Source organism: Plasmodium vinckei (assembly GCF_900681995.1).
Source record: "Plasmodium vinckei vinckei genome assembly, chromosome: PVVCY_09".
Taxonomy (NCBI): domain Eukaryota; phylum Apicomplexa; class Aconoidasida; order Haemosporida; family Plasmodiidae; genus Plasmodium; species Plasmodium vinckei.
The window spans coordinates 1,543,500-1,565,010 of record NC_051301.1 but is presented as its reverse complement, the minus strand read 5'-3'; the positions used below and the strand labels follow the sequence as shown (position 1 = coordinate 1,565,010).

Genomic DNA, 21,511 nt, shown 5'->3' with positions numbered 1-21,511 from the left:
TAATATACTGACGTGAATACACCATATTATTTTATTTAAATATCATCATGTCGATATATATCAGCGTGTGCAAATGTTAGGACTACACTATTTTCCATAACAAAAAGCACGTACAGTTATCTACATTTTATTTTCCAAAAGATCTAAATTACGACCATTCATTTGTTTGATAATTATTTATATTTATAATTTTTTGCATTTAGAGCATTCATTGTAATTACTTTTATTTTTTTTATTTTTTTTTTTTTCATTTTCGCTATATATTTTCCCCTTCTACATATCGCTGTAAGTACAGCTATTCTATACATACATATTTTCCCTTCTTATCTTTTTTACAAGAGTAAAAAAGGTTTTTAAAGCTGTATTAAGCTAATATTTTTTAATTATTATATTATTTTAGAAATATAAAAAAAAAAATATATTTTTCATACTTTTTAATATTAATAAAAACATTTTTCCTATTTTTTTCTATTTCTACTCTGTGATTGATCACAGATATAGGTAGTGTAATTACAAACTTCATGTATTATTTCACATATGTGTTATGTATACATATGGATATATGCGTGTATATACCTCTGTACAAATGCATTTATATATATATGAATATATATATGTGGAAAATCGTATCGTTTTTTTCCACATCTGCAACATATCATATAGTTTCTATATATAAGAAATATATAGGAATACATAAATTTCTAGCTACTATATTAAGCTACAGTCACTGCTCATATACCATATATCTGTCTAGACAAGACATATACGTATATGTATTAATAATTCACGCTTGTTTTTTTGTAATATTCCTTTTCTTTAGATATAATATAAAAGTGACGTATATGTAACCTTGTTTTATTTAATTTTATTTTGTTTTTGCAATTGTTATTATTTGTATTTTTAGTTTATAATTTATTCATTTATTTGATTACTCACTTCTTCATTTCCTTACTTTCACATTTAAACAAAATGGACGTGATGAAAGAAGAGTACAACACTCCAAATTCAATGCCAATGTGTAAGAAGGAAAAAAACAAACAAATTAAAACTAAACATTTTTTTAGTGGATTTGATGACTTTAAAATTAATTATACATTTAGCACAAAAAATAAAGATACTTTATATAATGACACAAACAACAGTACAACTGATGATTGTGATATGATAAAATTGATTAAAATAATAAACACTAATTATATTGATAAAAATTTTTATTTTAAAAAACTAAGTAGAAATGATTTATACAAAATATTTGTCTATTCGAATTTATTAACAAGATCATTAATTTTATATCCATCTTTAATTCATCATTTTGAAAAAATTATAGAAAATTTTAAAAAAATTAAAAATGAACAAAATATACAACAAATAGATGAACATATTATGATTTCTTATACCAGCATAACAGGAAATGAATATAATCATCTTACCAAATATTCTAATAATCAAAATATTAATATTCTTAATTTAATTAAAAATGAAAATACTCAAAAAGATATAAATAATCTTTCACACATTTCAGATTTTCAAAAAATACCCTCATCATATATTCATGAAAAAACTACCAATCACATTCCAAAAGAAAAAATAAAACAAGACCAAATTAACAATCCTCTCCATAACAATTATGAACATATCATAAACCCAATGTCAATGAATCAATTCAGTAATTCTAATAATTACTATCCTAATTGTATGGGCAACAATATCACTGTAATGGATGAGGGGAAAGAAGGTAGTCCTTTGAAATCGGGGCAGTTTTGTAACCATGAATATCCAAATAGTGCACTTAAACATAATAATAGTACAAATGAAAACGGTGATAATAAACAGCCACTCCAAGCATTGAACATGAATATAAATCAGCAATACCCAACCAATAATATATGCACAAAAGGTATAAATAATGAATATAAATGTAATAACATCAATTTATTAAATACCAATATACCTAATCCCATAAATTTCTCATTAAACAAAAATGTCCGGGTTTATAAAAATATAAATGAATATGATATTATCGAACTAAAAATAAGTACCTCATTTAATAATAAGAACATATGCAGATATATAGGTAATTCATCCATTCTTTTATACATTTATTTTTGCGCAATTTACAAGCATTCATGCTTACTATATTTATTTATGTCTTTACGCAAGTATATTTGTGGAAATCTAAAATTGGCTTACTATACAAATCTTTCATTCTTTTGTAGGTATCCATAGCGGGATGACCCTATACAATATTCATCGGTGTATATGCATATGTCTAGGGATAAAAAAAGAAGACACAGATAATTATCTACACGTTTTTGTATTAAACAATGGAAATATTTATGGTAGCGGGAAAAAATGTAGTGTAAGCATTATCAGAAAAATCCAAATAAACACCGATAGACATATAACTTTTAAACATATAGTAAAAACACCATTATATCTTTACAAATCAAAAGATGAAAACCCATCTCATCAAAATTATGAATACACACCAAACAATATAAATTTATTTGACGATAATGTTTTTCCAAATAATGAATATAATTATAATAATATAAACAATTTTAACGATATTAATAGAACACCTAGAAATAATATAAATATGGCTAGCCACATTCTAAATAACTTAAATTATCCCGATATCAAAAAAAATCATATAGATGATGAAATGTTTAAAAATACACGCTTTAATAATATTAATTTTTCCAATGATTCAAATCTAAATCATTTTGAATATTTTAAACACAAAAATGATTTTCAATCCTTTAAAGAAGATAATATAAAAAGTGAAATTCGAATTCCTACTAACAAAAACAATAGCCAAGATATTAGAAATATGACCGATATAAATAATACAGATGATAATAATTTTAATCCAAATATGGCCCCAAATTTAAGTCATAACCCTATCGAAAATATTAAGCCAATGCACAATGTTCAAAACAAATACCCAGCAAATTGTCCAGATACAATGACTAATATAAAATTTAATGAGAACAATATTATTAACAATACAAATTTCTTTAACCAAATAAATATTAATGATTTATATTCAGATCAAACCTATAAAAATAAAAATAATAACATTAACGGAGATATTAATGACGATAATTTTACTCCATGTAATACTAATTACAATAAGTACTACAATTTAAGAAGCAATCATGCTCATAATAATTCACAAAATAATGATAAAACCCTTCAAACATTTAATCAATATGAATCAGATTTAAAATCAACACAACGAAATAAAAACAAAACATACAGAGACAACTGTGAAAATGAAAATAACAATTTCTCACATTTAGAAACTAAAAAAATAGAAAATACTAATACACTAAATACATTTCATAATAATACACCCAGAAAAAATATTGATAATAATGAGGAAGATAAAACAGAAAATAATCGCATTAATAGTGAAGAAAATCCAGAAAATATTTCCATGACATTCAATGAAAGTCTTACAAATAGTAACAACAATAGTATTTATGAACGAACACTTTCTAATACACCAGAAACATCTGAATATTTCTCTAGTAATAATAAAAATGGTATACCCCATAAAAAAAATGACCCACTAAACAATTGTGAACATGGTAGTAATACTGGGACAATCCAAAATGATTCCTACAACATTTCAAACCCTATAAATAACTACAAAAGTACATATCCCTATACATGCTCTATAAAAAATAGCAACATCCATCACACCGAATCCAATGGCGTAAATAATTACATACTCGATAATATAGATGAAAATCATTTGAAAAAAGATAGTAATCAAAAAAATTTAAATGATATAAAAATAAACAATAAAAATAATTTCATAAATCGTAACATAAATTCTGATCATATTTATTCAGTAAATACATCAAATAATTTTCCTAACAATATGAATTACAACATATATAGTATAGACAAGAAAATAGAAAATTTTAACTCCGATCAAATACATAAGCATTGTACAAATAGAAATAGCAATCCTGATATATATAATAATTGTATGAACAAAAAAAATTCTAATAATTTTGTTAATAAAAATGGGACTATATCAAATTATGCACATAATATTGAATTAGACATAAATATGAATAATTTCCCTCCTTATAAAAAAGACAATCAAATTATCCAATTAAATAATTATTCAAAATTTGAATATAATAATTATATAAATAATATTAAAAATAATAATATACCATATGAAAGTACAATAAATAACAACTTTAATGACCCTCCAATTGATATTATTAATAATAATCATATGTATAATATTTCTATTGCTACTAATCAAAATATAAATAATTCAATTCTCACAGATCGCCATATCAATAATTATCTAATAAATGATCCCATTATAAATCAAAATAATAAATGTATTCAACAAATTTCTAACAACCCTACTATTATCAATATTCATTCCTATGATACTCAACATATTAATCACTATCCACATTTACAATATCGGAATTATAATACTAACAATAATTTTATTCCTGAAAAAAATCTATCAAATATACCAGAAAATAAAAATGATCAATATTATGATGGTTCTACAACCCGATACAATAAACACGACACCGATCCATCTTCTTGTTTATCTCAATATTATCAAAACGGTAGTGGCCCTTCCAATTCCACTTTTTCACAAACCACAAACAACTTTTATGATGTAACACAAAATACAATAGAAACTGTTGAAACTGTTGAAGCGGATGAAGCTGATGAAAACTCTGAAAAAGAAAATAAAAATTTTAATGACGATAAAAATGATAATAAAAATCAGACTATTGAAGTTGACACGCAAATACATACTGACCCACAAAATAAAGACAAACTAATAATCAATGTAGACCAAATAAATGATACTACAAAAAATTATTTTAGTGAAATAGAAAATATTACTAACAATCAAAAAATGAAACTAATAAATAATGACGACATTTCCAAAGATCCTGAACTAATTCAAACAAACAATTCAAAATTAAATATAACATTTATCGAACCTACAAATATGAAGAATAAAAATGAGGACGATCTTTCAAATCCCATTTCTGACCATGATCAGGAAAACGAAAACGCAAATTTAAACAACCAACTTAAAAATGACACAAACAATGATAATGCAGCAAATGGAAAAACAGATGAACAGAATTATCAAGATGATGAGGAGCAGTCACAAAAAAATGACTCAACTATAACACAATCAAATGAAACAAAAAAAATAAACAATAATAATTATAACTTCCATGTAGATCCCAAAGTAAATGAAATCAATAGTACCATAGAACCTAATAAACATAAAATAAATAACATTGATGATTTTTCTCAAACTCACCAAATTCCAGATCATGTAAATCTAAATTTAAATAAAGAACAAATAAAAGTTGATAGAAATAAAACAGAAGAAATTAATGAAGTAAATGGAAATATAATTTATAACTTTAATCAAATTGAAAAAACCCCAATTTGTGATACTACTACTCAAAACTTAAAAGAGAAAAAACAAATAACTAACTTAAACCTTGTGCATGGAAAAACAAATAATCAGGATTTGTGTTCACCAGTTGAAGATATAAACCCTGAAAAAAATGAAAAAATAAACTTAGTAAACAAACAAAATGCAGAGACAAACGAATCGAATGTTATTTATGAAGACAATCAATGCAATGACAAAATTAAAAATAAAGATAATACAAATATAGGAAACAAACCTGATGAAAAATATATTCAATATGTTCTAAACAATAATCAATCAATAAACTCCACAAATTCATCATATCATAAATTTAACCTATTACAAAATCAAGACACAAAAGAACTCGAATTTGATAATCAAAATGAATGTGAAAAAAAAGTTTATCAAAACGAAGATAATAATAATCCATGCAATTTAAAATTTTTAAATTTCTACGACAATTGTAATAATAAAAATAAATTGATAGACCCAACCAACATGAATGGAACTAATTATTATATCCATGAAAATAAAATAGATAAAGAAAATAACCAAAATGAATATCCTCAAATATATACAAATGAAAATTTTTATTCATATAATAAAGTAAATAATGTTGATAAAAAAATTAATCAACCTTCCATAATACAATTTGATGAAAAAATTAATAACCAAAATGTCTATCAAAATTATTGTAAATTTAATCAACTTCCTGGTATACTTCAAAATGATAATAATCAAGTTTCATTTGATTTAAAATCAAGATATAATTTAAACAATATAATTATAAATCGTCCAAATGATTTTACATCTACTATAGATAATGCAAATCTTTCTCAAACTGTTTCTCACCCTAACCAAATTCATATGCAATATGAAAAAGAAACAAATCCTAATAATTCACATTCACATATTAATACATATCGAATAAATTATGAAAGTCCTTTAAAATATTTAAATACAGGCACACAAAATGATCCCAATAATTTGTACACCACTTCTAATCATGTTATGGCAATGAATGCAACAATTGATTCCTGTGATTATTCACTAAACAGAATATATAACAATAATATAGATACACAAAAAAAAACATATTACTCTAAAAATTTTAATTACATAGAACATAATAAAGAAAATTACAACCTACGATATAATAATAACAATCCGGATCGACTCGAAAACCATACCAATACTACAGAACATAATATTCATGACAACGAAAAGAATAATGATACATTCTCTCCATATAATAATAATAATAATAATCAAACAGATCAAGTAAATCCAGATATTGTTAGTTCAGAAAATCAAATATCTACATCTAACAATCCAAGTATTAATAATACATATTACAATGATCCTACATCTCCCATCCCATTTAATGAAAAAGAATTGTCTAATACACCTACACAAGATCATATAAATCAAAGAAATTGCCAATATAACCAGTTTAATGATATTTATAATATTGGACATAAAGAAATGTATTTATCAACTATAAAGCCAGATACACATATAAATAATTACCCTAGAGACAATACATACATATACAATAATTCTTTATACCCAATTAATAATAATGATAAATATTATTTACCAAATTGTAATGACAAAAATAACAAAACAAATGATAGCCTATCTGATAACTATTTTTATAATTCAAATATGGGAATGTATCTAAATACAAATAATAAAGATATTACAAAATCAGAAACTATAGGAAAAAATAATTTCATAAAAATTAACCCTGAAAAATATGATGGATATGAAGAAAATTATGTTAAAAATTTTACAAAAGAATCAAAAGTAGATGAATTAGATATTAATGATGATGATAATATTACAATCAGTGAATGTATTAATTCAGAAAACGACGATAATTCAAATATAAATCAATTTGAAGAAAATAAATCGAGTTTTTCTATGCTTTATCTATTTGGAAAAGTCAAATTTTATATTAGCATAATTGATATTATTCATAATAAAACAAATTCTCATGATCTTCTTTGGGTTCCTAGATGTTGTAACGGAAGTTATGGATCATTCTTAAAAAATAATTATCTAAATACTAATGAAATTAATAAATATGTTCCTGAAGATACTATTGATATTGATTGTATAAATTTAAAATTAATGGAAACACGATTTAGTAAAAATGTAGCTAGCTCTCGAACAACAAAAAGAAAAAGAATGATAGATATCGATAAAACTGTTTTACATTTTTATAAAGAACATATTAGTGAATTTTTTAATAATAAAAGCAAAATTATTAAACTAACTAAAAAATTATGTAAATATAAAAAAAAAAGAAAATATAATACACGAGAAAATAATGAACATACAGAATATCAACCTACTCATTATTCAAAAAAAAAAAATACAAATGTACAACCTGAAAAAACAACTTATAAAAGAAAAAAAGTTACACCACAACAAAGAGACAAAAAAAAAAATGACAAAATTGGAGAAGAACATACCGACAATTCAACTGAAATACCACAAGACACTATCAATAGTATTGACCATAATCCTTCTAATGAATTTGATAACCTTAATGTAGGCATAGAACAAAATAATAATAATTATTATACAAATTATTATTGCAATTATTACAATAATGAACGAATTAATAATAATTTAATAGAAAGCATATCAAAACATCAACAAGGAAATGATATTTTAAACATCAATTTAGCTAACTACACCGATATTACAAATAAAAATATCACATCAAAAAGACCAAATGCTAATATAATAAATAAAGACATACCTCAAGGAAATTTGTTTGAATCTCAACATATCAAAAATGGTATATATATCGATCATTCAAATAAAAATGATATTTTAGATAATTTTTGCTCTGATCAAATTAATAAAAATTACAAAGATTCTGATTGTGCCCAATTTATTATGAATTCAAAAATGAATGCTTCAGATAAATTATCAACCAATTATTTAACCCCAACAGAGATTCATGAAAATTACTATAATTCTCCTACCGATCTAAATAACCACTCTAATTATAGTAACAATAATAACTCACCAAATTTTAAAAATAAAAAAAAAAAAAAAAAAAATGATGTAAAATCTCAAATCAATTATTTTAATGAAAATAATACAAATCCTTCCCTAAATATATCCAAACTATTAGAAGCTAACAATAATTTTATAAACATATCAAACATTTTATAAATACAAAAGTTATAAAGAAAACAAATACAATCAACTAATCATAGACAAGAATAACATAAACATTCTTCCCAACAATGTATATCCAAACCAATTACTAGTAAATCTTATATTTCTTACTCCCTAATTTTTAATAAATTTTCTATTCATTATTTTTTTCTTTTTCTTTCCATTTAAATAACTTACTTTATGCTTTTAAAATAAAAGACATATATCTCATACACAATATTTCACATTCCATTATTTTTGTATATGCTTTTTTTTTTTTTTTTTTTCATATAACTTTTTAGTTTGCTCAATTCGCTAGTTTATTCATTTCGTGCATTATGCACACACTTTTTGTAGACACATAATCCCTATACTTTTTCAACATGTATACATGTTTTTAATTATCCAAAGGTATAAATATACAAACTTGGTATTTTATTTATTATTTTTTTAATTATTTTTCTATCTCAAAGCAAATTACGCACATATATATTTATGAGCATATGCAAAGGGAAGCTAAACATGTGGTCCGTATTATTATTCTTCAATAAGACAGAACAATGATAATGAAATAATTCAGTCACTATTCCTCTAAAAATAAACAAATATATGTATCAATTTTATCCCATTCCTTGTTTAATCATATATTTGTTTAGTGCTCATAATTTAGTGAATATATGCATATAAATACTTCCAAGTTTAAGTTGATGCTTATTGTTTGGATAATGAGCATTTTTTATTCTCCTGTTTTTATCCTTATATATACATACAATTATAGTACACTATTTTCAACACCAATATGAATGAAAATATAAAAGTTTTTTTACGGATTAAACCAAATATCGAAAATTTTTCTAAACTAAAAGATGATGACTGTGCAATTTATAAAGTAAAAAATAATCAACTACTTTTATTTGAAAATAAAAAAAGTTATAATGATATAAATGAAATCATAACAAAAACTTTTAATTTTAATCATGTTTTCGATGTTCATAATAATCAAAATGATATTTTTCAATTAATTGGAAAAAATCTCATAAACAACTTTATAAGTAATTAAATATATGCAAAACAAAATATCTCTAATCAAAGTTTGAAAAATATGCATAATAATAATTGCACACTCTCACCTCAATTATATTACTTCATTTCGATGTCTTTCATTTTACAATTTCAATTTTTTTTTCTATGGTCATATAAAAATAAAGATGGATATAATAGCTCAATATTAGCATATGGAAATACAAATAGTGGCAAGACCTATACATTATATGGAGATAGAACCGATTTAGATAATGCAGACGATAATGGATTAATTTACTACTCTTTAAACTATTTTTTTCAATTACAAAACATAAATAAGGTACCATAAAAATCCTCTTCACTACATTTTAAATATGTTTCAATTATTTTCTCTCTTCTATATTTTATTTTTTCAACTCTTTTTCAGAATATCGAAATTTCTATATCCGTTGTAGAAATTTATCTGGAAAAAACAAGAGATCTCGGTAAGATAAAACAAAAAAAAATAATCAAAAATAATATACTTTATTTATAATATAAAATTTTAACTTTATTTAATTACGAATACTTAGGAAAACTTTTTCAACTATCTCAATCACCAACAACTACCGACGAAACAATTAGTTACTATTCAAAGTTTCATGACAATAATATTAGAGAAGACAAAAAAGGAAATGTAAAACAAAAAATTATAAAAAAAACAATAAGCCCATAAGCAAAAGAAACAATATTGATGATCGAATTCTTTCTTCTATGCAGACCTACGTAGAAAACATTACACTCCTCCCAGTGAAAAATATTGAAGACGTACTAAAAAAATATTAATTCAATCTAAATAATTTTCAAAACAATTTTTACTGTAAAAATTAATTTATTTTCAAACTCTTTACATCCTTTTTAGGTTAAAAATATTATCAACTTATGTTTTAAATATAGAAAAACATATGCAACAAAAAAAAATTTGGTCTCCTCTAGGTCACATTGCCTTTTAACTGTATATCAACACAAGATAGCCAAGTACAATAAAAACATAAAAAATACACTTAACAATGTTTAATTACATAAACAAACATATGCACTTAATCAGTTTTAATTACATAAACAAACATATACACTTGATAAATTTTTCCACCTTCTATCCTCTATACTAAAGGGAAAGAGAATTTTTCTCTCAGATTAATTTCATTGATTTAGCTGGCTCCGAAAAATTTAACGATATAAAGTTAGCCTTTGAAAATTTAATACTAAATAATCATAATAAAATATAACGAGAAAGCAAAAAATATGATTCCCGATATTAAGTGTAACTCTCTATACATACACATGTGTATATACTTTTTCAATCTTCTCTCCCCACAGAATGGTCAACAAAAAGGAACTCATCAACATTAACAACACATTGTCTGTCTTAAATAGAGTTATTATATCACTAAGTACCAAAAATAAAATAGCCAAAAATATAAATAGAACAAAGTCAAATGATAAATTTAAAAGCGAGGTCGAAAATTCCTATAATGTCCATATCCCATATAGAGACTCCAAATTGACAAGGCTTTTAAAAGTAACACAAGAAAAATGCACATATAGTAGCAATAAGGAAAATATTAAAAAATAACATACCTTATATATATTACCAACTTTATTTACATAAAATAATAAATATTTATCACTTTTTTTTAACTCTACACATTAGAATAGCCTTAATGGAAATTCATTCATGCACATTTTAATTTGCTTAAATCTCAATTGCCATAAAATAGAAGACTTTATAAATAGCTTAATATTTTCAAAGAGGTGTAAAATGATCAAACAAAAAATAACAAAAAACAAAATAAGTAGCAATTCACAAAATTCAGATAACAATAAAAGTATTTCCTCTGAAGAAGATTATGAAAGTTTTGATTCAAGTTTTGAGAGTCTACAATTTTTAAAAAAAAACAATAATAATGATGATAGGACCAATGAAATTATTACTAATCCAAATAATTATATTTATCATTTTAAAAAAAAAAATATAAAATTCAAAATAATAAACCATACTAGCGATATTATGATAAATAAACTTATGGAATTATTTACAAACATAATTAGACATAAATATAATAACTTAATTAAAAAAAAAAATGATATAATTAATAATTTAATCAAAGTTGTTAAGGCAGAAGAAAATAATAAAGAACAATTAAAAATTAATCATAATTATTTACTAAATCTTTTAAAAAAAAAAAAAACAAAATTAAATAAAAATACACAATATTTAAACGATCTCCTATACGCTAATCAAAAAGAATCAAACACTCAAAACGTTCCTACTATAGCTCAAAATAATGATAATCAAAATCTAAAAGACCTGGAAAAACAAAATACTATTCCCCTTACTCTAAATAACTCTAATCCTGCTTCATCTATCCCTTATCAAAGTGTACAAAATTATTCCTCTTATGTTAAAATTGAGGAAAACCACTTTTTGCCAATTTCAAAAAGTTTATCAATAAAAGGAACCGATGGAATTATACAATACGCCAACGCAGCAACATCACCAATACACACTAGTACTACCATTGCCACCTCACCAGTACATACAACCACTGCCACCTCACCAGTACATACAACCACTGCCACCTCACCAATACACACTAGTACTACCATTGCCACTTCCCCCTCACCAACCACATCGTACTTATATGAAAACATGAATCAAAAGAAAAAACAAATAGAACTAGTTTACACAGATATTAGTAAAATATTACAAATGGAAACCAACAAATTAAACGATAAAATTAATACTATTTTAAAATTAAATTATTTAAATGTAATATTATTTAAAAATATTCAAGTTTTAGCAAATATTTTAAAAAATGTATACAATAATAAATATAGTTTAATACTAAAAAATGGGAAAAAAAGTCTAAATATTACAAATTATGATTATGAAAAATTAAAACAAACATATGATGAAATTATTATAGGTGTGCAGCTAAGTAATCATATCCAAGATGAAAATTCTTCTTTAAAAAATCTTAATCAAAATATTGTTTCGATATATCAACAAATAAATGAAAAATATAATCAAAACCTTATCTCAAAGGAAATCTGAAATTAAATAAATTTATCTTCAAACTATGTCATAGGAAATTTGTCATAACACCTACTTTCATTACACTTGGCAAAAATTGCCAGTGCCATTTATGTATATTATATTTTTTTGTTAATTTTTTTAAGTTCTTTCAAAATTTATTTCTTCTTAACCCCAATTTCAAAGATTTACCCAATTTTTATAACCAACTTGATATTCCCTTTTTCATAAAATACAATATTTTTTTGTATTCCATTCATAAGGATAATAAAATATCCACATTAATTTATACACAAATATGTGTATACGCATTTATAAATAAATAGGAATTACTGAAAGATTTATTAGAAGGTAAAATTAATAAAAATGCCAGAAATTTTTAGCAAAATTTTTGAAAAAAACCAACTATTTATGCCATCACAAATAAGCATGTTCACGGATCTTAAAAAAAAGACAAAGACATGCTAATCCCATAACTTTAAAAAGAAATACCAATAGCTATATCATTTGTATTTACATATATCCCCAAAACAAAATTAATTAATAGTATGCTATGTTTCAAACTAAATCCTGTTTATATTATTTTTCCCATTATTATTAAAATAAGTATTACTAAAATTATTATTACAAAACTCATTTTTTTCACTTCTATAAAAGTTGTTAGCAGTACAATTGCCTTCATTGTAACCATAATTCTCTTTGGCATAATAATTATCATTACTCATGTTATTAAAAATATTTTTATTATAATTTATTAACATATTTTGGTCTTGAGAATTTCGTGATATATCAAACTTCTTATCATAATATCTATTCGAACTACTCAATCCCTTCATCTGTATACCAGGAAAAGGTTATAATTTGTTATAATTTTTAAATTTATTATTCCGTTTTTTTTTGTTTTTTCTGTCCTACCTGTTTCCACTTGTTTAGATACTCTGACAGTGGTTCAACGTAGTCATTAAATCCTTTACGAAAAAAGAAGAAAATATAATAATTTCTTAAACATATTATCATTTTATTTTTTGCAAATGCATAAACCAAAGCAAGAATACAAAAATATATAAAAAATACAAAATTAGCACATCCGTATATATAACTAAAATCATAATAATTATAAAAAAAGTATGTACCTAATTTTTCCATAGAAAATAATATATCTTCCCCATTAATGGTTTTTCGTTTTTCATTTAGACACCTATCGCTTGCCTGTTCAAAAAAAATATAGAAGATAAGCAAAATGATAAATAAAAACACAAATATTATTAATAAAACAAACCATTCCAATGGTGTCAAACTCAAACCTTCTCAGCTTTACTAAATATATTTTTTTTTCATTTTTTCTTACCTCGCTAGTTAAAAATTGAATAAATTCTGTAACATATTCCCGTATTATGTCTTTACTTTCTTTTGCAACTTTTGCCTTTGCTGGAAGTATTCGTTTCATAATTCTACTAATATTAGCTATAGGTAATAATGTTTCACTATCATTTTTATTTTTTTTTTTATCATTCATGTTACAATTATCTAAATTTATTTTTTCATCATCACTATAATTATTATCAGACATATTTTCGTTTTGTTCATCTTCATATTCATCATCATTATCTCTACTTTTTTCATCATATTCTTTCAAAATTTCTAAATTATTTTCACCATTTTTTTCTTCTTTATTATTTTGTTGTAAAATGAAATTATTATAATTGTAATTTTGCTCTCCATTTCTAATTTGTATGCCTGAAAAATAAGCAGCATTTGTACTATTACCCCTGATTGCTTCATCATTTTCGATTTTTAAATTTATTGCACTACTATTAGAATTATTTTTACTATCTATATTTGTATTATTCCTATAAATTATTTCTCCTATGGTGTTTACATATTTTGGTATATTCATATTATTACTTTCGCAGGGTACTACATTAATGGTATTACTACCAATACCATCCGCATATTTATTTATATGTCCATTCTTAACTTCTTCATATTCTTTCTGATCACTTAATTTCCTATCCTTTCTTGACTCATCATATGATGAAATATGTTTTCTTTTTTTATTTATATCTTCATTATTATCATTTTCCATATTTGATTTTTCACACCCATTCTCATCATTTTTTATTGCTCTCTCTTCCTTTTCATTTGTATTATTATTAACATTGTTAATATCGTTTTCGTCGTTTTCCTTTTTATCTACTTCATTACATTCATTTAAGTTTGTATCAGTCTCTAAATTATTCTCACTAGCTATATCATTATTTTGTTCAATATTATTTTTGTTCTCTTTAAATACGTCTAACACATTATCATCCTTATCATTTGAATTATTTTTAGTAAATATTATATTCTCATTATTATTAAGTTTGTTTTTTTCCTCTTCCGTCTCTTTTACTTTATCCATATCTGTTTCTATACTTGCATTATTTAAATCAAAATTATCGATACCATTAGTGCATACACTATTCAAATTATTTCCATCATTATTACTACTTTCATTATTATAACAATTTTCTGAAATATCTTTTTCTTTTTTTTCATCACAATTGTCTACATCTTTATCTAATTCATTCATCTCTAAATTTTTTACATTTTCATAATTTATAATTTCTTCACTGCCTTCACAGTTGCTCTTATTCCATATCTCCATATTACATTCATGGCTATCATTATTTAAATCATAATTTTTATCAGAATTGTTATTTCCTTTCATTGGGGATATACTCCCATCTTTTTCATCATGTTGCTCTCTTTTATTAAAATCGGAACTATCCATTTTTATGGAATTTATTTCTTTATAATTAAGTTCATCTTTATCTAAATTATCAACTATATCACTATAAATATTTTCCATTCCTCCTGTCTCTTTCCTCTCCCAAGATTTATTACTACCACTACTACTAGCGGTACTATGGATAACATTCTCTTGTATGAGGTTACCCTCCAAATTGTTTGATTTCTCTACACCCTCATTATTAAAATTATTTAAACATTCTACATTTTTTATTACTACATCATCAAACTCTAAACTATTATTTTCATTATTTGCAATAACTTGCATATCTTTATTTTCTAAACCATCATTATCACAATTTATATAATCAGATTCATCATGTTGATCATTTTCATTTACACATGTTGATACATTTTTTATCCTTATATCATTATTGGAAGCAACGGAATTGTTTGTTTCAACATTTGTTTTGTCATTAATAAGTACATTTTCACATATATCATCAATATCTTCATTATTATTTACGTTGGTATTTGTTGTATTGCCATAATTTAATGCTCTATCATTTGCATTATTATCCATATCTGTTTTATCAATATTCTCAGATTTATCACTGCTCATACTATTCACCATATTTTATCTTTTATAAAATAAGGAAGCACGAAGTACACAACAGATTATGGGGGGAGGAAGAGCATAAGTATAAACCCTATTTATCAAAAAAGCAAAGAAAAAAAGGGAACTTTAAAACAACAAACAGATAAATCAAAAGACGTAAATTAAATGGACCCAATGTCAAAGGGACCAAAGACACTGTACTTATAAAGTAAGTGTTTTATCTTTGAAATAAAGGAATTTTTTTTAGCTTCATAAAAAAAAAAAATACAAATGTGTAAAAATATATACAGTGACAAAAAATGTAATTGACAAATATTCATAAATGATATAATTTATCAAAGACTATATAATTCAATTTATGAATTCAATAATACAAGAAAAAAAAATATATATTATACTATATGTATGCACAAATATATATCAAAAAATTTAGCTGAACTGTGCTGAGCTTTTTTATTTTATTTCGTTTTCATTTTTGCTATATTTATTTTATTCTTTCAAGTTTTATTCTTCTTTTCTTTTTAAGAATTTTTTTTTAATATCATTAAGTTAATATTTTTGTTACTTTATCATTTCATTTTTATAAAAAAAAATTTTTAATAAAAATTGAAGTATAACAGAGGGAAAAAGTAATTCAAGAAACAAAAAAATATTTACACACATATGTATATAATATATATATGTATAAAGAAAAAAAATATTACGTGCATATTTTTTATTACTATTACTACCATTTCTATTTTATACTTTTCATTTAAAGTCTAAAAGCCGAACACATATGATACAGGAATGAAAGTATGTTGCATATATATGCATAGATATATAATATATATATTTACACTCATTTACTTATTTGGCTAAATGCACATACATATATATTGTAGAAACAACTGTATACTCAATCCTTTCTCTTCTTCCATTTTTATATTATGTTGTATAATTATGATATCCATTTTATTGGCATACTTAATATATACTACTAAATTTTTTTACACATTTTTATTTCCCTACTATTTCACAACCTTTTCAATCGAATTTTTTTGAAATATTCTGATTTCTTATATATTCAATCTACATAAATTTATTTAAACAAACATAATTATCTATCCACATTCATACATAGTTATATAGTATGTTTATTTTTCTTTGGTTAATATATATTATAAATATTTTCATATAAATCCTAAATACGCCATGAGAAAATTCTTTTATTTTTACACCATATAACTTCAGTTTATCTACTAGAATTTTCTATTTTATATAAAAAAAAAAAAAACAAAAAATGCTATACTATATACAACTGAAAATGTAAAGTTAAAAAAATGTAAAATATGAAATAATTAAAAATACACACATAAATAGGTATTACATATATAAAGGATGTACTAAAAACAATTTGTTATTAGATTATCATTTTCGGGCATACAAAATTTAAAACACCCTTATCTATATAAAAAAGTTCTACAAAATTATTCTCAATTGCATGAACAAGAAAATGGTTGTACCACTTAATTTGGAGTGTCTATATAATTTCTATAAAACTAAGACCCTATAATAGGTCTAAGAAAAAAACAATATTTTTATTTTTCAAATTTATAAGGATATAAACCTGGATCTACTGTTGTAAATATAATTTTTTTTATTTTCATTTTGCTTCTTTACTATGACGTGATTGATTTTTTATTATTAGATTCCCATTAAACTTTTTCAAATTTACATCGGGGGTATTTTGAAATAATATCTGTTTTATCTCTGTATATGATTTATCTTTAAAATGAAGATAATTTTCCATATCTAAAAATTGAATATTTTTAAAATTATTTAATTCACTTAAATTATTAATAGGTAAACTATAATTATCATTTAATTTTAAAGTTTTTATATTTGGAATAATTTCATAAAAGTTTAAATCTTCAATAGGATTAGAAGATATATCTAATAATTCTATATTCTCCAATCTATTTTTAAAACATATATTTTTTATATTATTATTAGACATATTCAAACTCTTTAATGTTTCAGGAAAATATATATTCACATTTTCTATATTGTTGTAAGATAAATCTAGTTCTATAATATTTTTCATTTTTATATCATTTATTATATTAATTGAATTATGGGATATATTCATATATATACAATTTTTTAGATACAAGCTTTTTATTTCATCTAAATTATTTATTAAATTGTAAGATATATCTAAAAATAATATGTTATCTAGCTTATATAAATTTGATATATTTTCAATTTTATTATTAGACATATTTATATATTTTAAATATATATAATTTATTATATCTTTTGGTATATATTCTATATTTTTATAACTACAATTTAAATTACTAAATGCGTATCCTTCACCATTTAATGTTTTCTCTATATCTGATAATCCTTCCTTTATAATGTTTAATGCCTTATGGTCATTCTCTATCTCTTCCCTAACTATTTCACTATCTACACATCCATCATTATTTTTTACTAAATCTGTCTCTTCATTTTTCAAACTTTCACTACTTATACATTTTACACTTTCCATTTTGTTATCTTCATTAAATCTGCTTTAATATTTTCTACTTAACTTTTTTTTTTATAAAAATTTATATATACTAATATATTTTCTCTCTTTTTTCTCCGCATCATTTTTAATATGTATATCCCCATTTTCAATGAGATACTTTTTTCCCCCTCTTCTCATAAAATGTCTTGTCTCATTTTAATCGTCGCACATTTTTTTTAATATTTTTTTTGTTTATTAATAAGCAAATTCCCAATGAAATTCAAAAAATAATAGGAAGAAAATTTACTACACTTTGATTGAAAATTCATAAAAAACTGTTAATTATGCACATTTTTATATCCTTTGACAATTCTACACAGACATAATATTTTATCATCAACATTATTATTATTGTATGTACTTTTTGTCCCCTATATTTACTCATACTGGCTTAATACTATATAGAGAACATTTAAAGAATGGACAAACATACTTATGTCTTACGAAATATTTCAATAAATAAAAATGAGTAATACCAAATTATGGGCTTAAACCATCGGAGAAAAGAAACGTTCAAATATGTAGAAATTGCTAATAGAATATATTTTAAAAAATTACAAACCATCCTAAATGGTAGATAAACATAAGTAATCATTAGTTAATACGGTGAAAACAATTGCCTATATAAAATGGTATTTCTTTACACCCTTTTTCATCTCCCTAATGAACACACATATAAATAAATAATTGTCAAAACACATTTTACATAAAAATAAACCTTATTTATGCTATTTATTTAGTCAGTTTTTTTTGACTATTCTCAATTCTTTCTACTTTATTCAATAATTCCAAACATTCAACCTTTTAAATATTCACAAAAAGTAATCATACAAATTTAAGCTATATATTATTATTAAAAAAAAATCATTTATTCTCTCAAAATTTTTGTGTCTATTTTAGATTTTTCTCTTTATTGTAATAATTTAAATACCAATTTAAGTGAATGCATGTGTATTTCTCTTTGATCTGTTTATGTTTTTTTTCCTTTTGTTCTGTTTCAATCTGATTTGGTATTTCTATTTATACACAGAAATAAATGCATTAATTTAAATGTTCATATATATAGAGATATAATTTTTTAAGCTTAAATAATTTTATTTAATTTCTACATTTTTTAAGTATGTATTTTTTTTTTTTTTTTTAAATTGCACCCCTTTTATGCTACGCTTTATTAACACCCACATTTGACAAAAAAAATATCCATACATATGTACATGAATATGTATGTAATTAAATAAATATTGTAACAAAATAAGTCAAGAATAAAAATTAAAAAAATATAAAAACATAAAAATAAAAATGGAATTATCTTATACACTCATTTTTTGAAGCAAAATAAAAAGTTTGCAGTTACATAAAATCATTGTAAGAATATCTCATACTGTATAAATATAACATAACCATAATTACATACATAAAAAGTTTTTAATTTATAGATACAAATAAGTTATAATTCTCATTTTTGTTTATATATAATATATATTTTTTTTTTCATTTGCAATTTTGTTTGTTATTTTTTTTGTTCCTTTGTGTCCATGATCTTATTAAATAAGCCCTTAATTAAAACAACAAATATCAAAAAACTTAAACACACAATTTTGTTATTCTGAACGTTAATAATTATAAATAAACAAAAATAAGCATACCATATATATATATACTCTTAGGCGTATATACTATTTTTATATATCTATAATTCAAAAGTTAAACGCACACATAATTCAATGTGCTAGTTTACAACCCATTTGTTTTTTTTCGTAGATTTAGTTTGTAACCATATTATTTTTTTTTTAAATAATTTTTTTTCTCCTCATAAAAAAAATGGATATAAATAATCTCTGGAATAAATATTCTATATTAAATTATTTGAAGGAAGAATTTTCAGTGATTTATAAAAAAGTAGAGAATATAATAAGAACAATATGTAATAATTATATATGTCATTTTATTAAATATTTAAAATATATAAAAAACACACACACATTTCTATTCTACATAATAACACTTAATGTCTTTATTCTAATTTTTTTATCTTTCTTACTATTTAAATATATGCTTCAAAACAAAAAAAAAAACAACCAAAATAAATATCACCAAGTTGCATATAATACTAACGCAATGAGAAGAACTTACCCAAGAAGAGAAGCATATAGAAAAAAAAAAAATGATGAACTATCTAAATTTAAAGAAGAACAATCCGAACCTCTTCAAACATTAATAGACACAAAAGGATATCCTCTACGAAATATAAATGAACAGAGTGAGCAAAGTGAATATTATTCTAATAATAATAAAAAAAAAGTTACAAAAAAAAAAACTGGAAAAAAAAATAAAAAAGAAATATCACCTCTTACTGATTTATCACTAAATCAATCTTTTGCATTGTCTTATTTGTCATCTACAAATATAGATGGAAAAAGAAACCCAAGAAGAAGTAAAAGAGGAAAAGAACAAGAAGAAAGTCAAAAAAAAAACAATGAAAAAATGGAAAAAGAAATCATAATCTATTCGGAAGATCAAAAAAAACAAACAAAACCTAAAAGATCTATTTCAAAAAAAAAAACTATACTAAAAAATGACAAAAATCATGAACAACCACGTAGTAGGTTAGTAATATTTTATAATTTGTGTGCATTCAATATACACCTCTTTTTAGTCTAAAACGTATTCATATTATGCCTATTAATATATATCTTTCACAGTGCTATAATTGATAGTATGATATTTTTTTGTCTAACAATATTCATGCAACAATTTTCTATGCACAATCATTATGCTCACTACTTTATTTTTTTTCCAAAATTATAGGAGTCGAAAACCACGAAAAAGATAATGAACAAAATATGTAAAATAACAATATTAAAAAAATAT

General features: G+C 23.0%; 5 protein-coding genes across 5 annotated transcripts; 3 read left to right on the top strand and 2 right to left on the bottom strand.

Annotated features, from left to right (window-relative positions):
• Positions 1-969: 969 nt before the first annotated feature.
• Positions 970-8,650, top strand: PVVCY_0904500 (conserved Plasmodium protein, unknown function; the record flags this gene model as incomplete). Its single annotated transcript, XM_008626787.1, has 2 exons — positions 970-2,074; positions 2,217-8,650. The coding sequence occupies 2 exons, from the start codon at positions 970-972 to the stop codon at positions 8,648-8,650; spliced, it is 7,539 nt and encodes a 2,512-aa protein (XP_008625009.1).
• Positions 8,651-9,434: 784 nt separating this feature from the next.
• Positions 9,435-12,755, top strand: PVVCY_0904490 (kinesin-like protein, putative; the record flags this gene model as incomplete). The annotated part of the gene is made up of 9 exons (XM_037634374.1): positions 9,435-9,687; positions 9,844-9,998; positions 10,086-10,143; positions 10,231-10,334; positions 10,418-10,465; positions 10,560-10,633; positions 10,812-10,880; positions 11,018-11,219; positions 11,352-12,755. 9 exons carry the CDS (start codon positions 9,435-9,437, stop codon positions 12,753-12,755), a joined length of 2,367 nt encoding a protein of 788 aa, XP_037490476.1.
• Positions 12,756-13,297: 542 nt separating this feature from the next.
• Positions 13,298-16,098, bottom strand: PVVCY_0904480 (CCAAT-box DNA binding protein subunit B, putative; the record flags this gene model as incomplete). Its single annotated transcript, XM_037634373.1, has 4 exons — positions 13,298-13,570; positions 13,650-13,702; positions 13,868-13,943; positions 14,083-16,098. The coding sequence occupies 4 exons, from the start codon at positions 16,096-16,098 to the stop codon at positions 13,298-13,300; spliced, it is 2,418 nt and encodes an 805-aa protein (XP_037490475.1).
• A 1,630-nt stretch (positions 16,099-17,728) lies between these two features.
• On the bottom strand, positions 17,729-18,619 carry PVVCY_0904470 (leucine-rich repeat protein; the record flags this gene model as incomplete). Its single annotated transcript, XM_008626784.1, has 1 exon — positions 17,729-18,619. The coding sequence occupies one exon, from the start codon at positions 18,617-18,619 to the stop codon at positions 17,729-17,731; it is 891 nt and encodes a 296-aa protein (XP_008625006.1).
• Positions 18,620-20,758: 2,139 nt separating this feature from the next.
• On the top strand, positions 20,759-21,489 carry PVVCY_0904460 (conserved Plasmodium protein, unknown function; the record flags this gene model as incomplete). The annotated part of the gene is made up of 3 exons (XM_008626783.1): positions 20,759-21,246; positions 21,343-21,356; positions 21,449-21,489. The coding sequence occupies 3 exons, from the start codon at positions 20,759-20,761 to the stop codon at positions 21,487-21,489; spliced, it is 543 nt and encodes a 180-aa protein (XP_008625005.1).
• Positions 21,490-21,511: the final 22 nt, after the last annotated feature.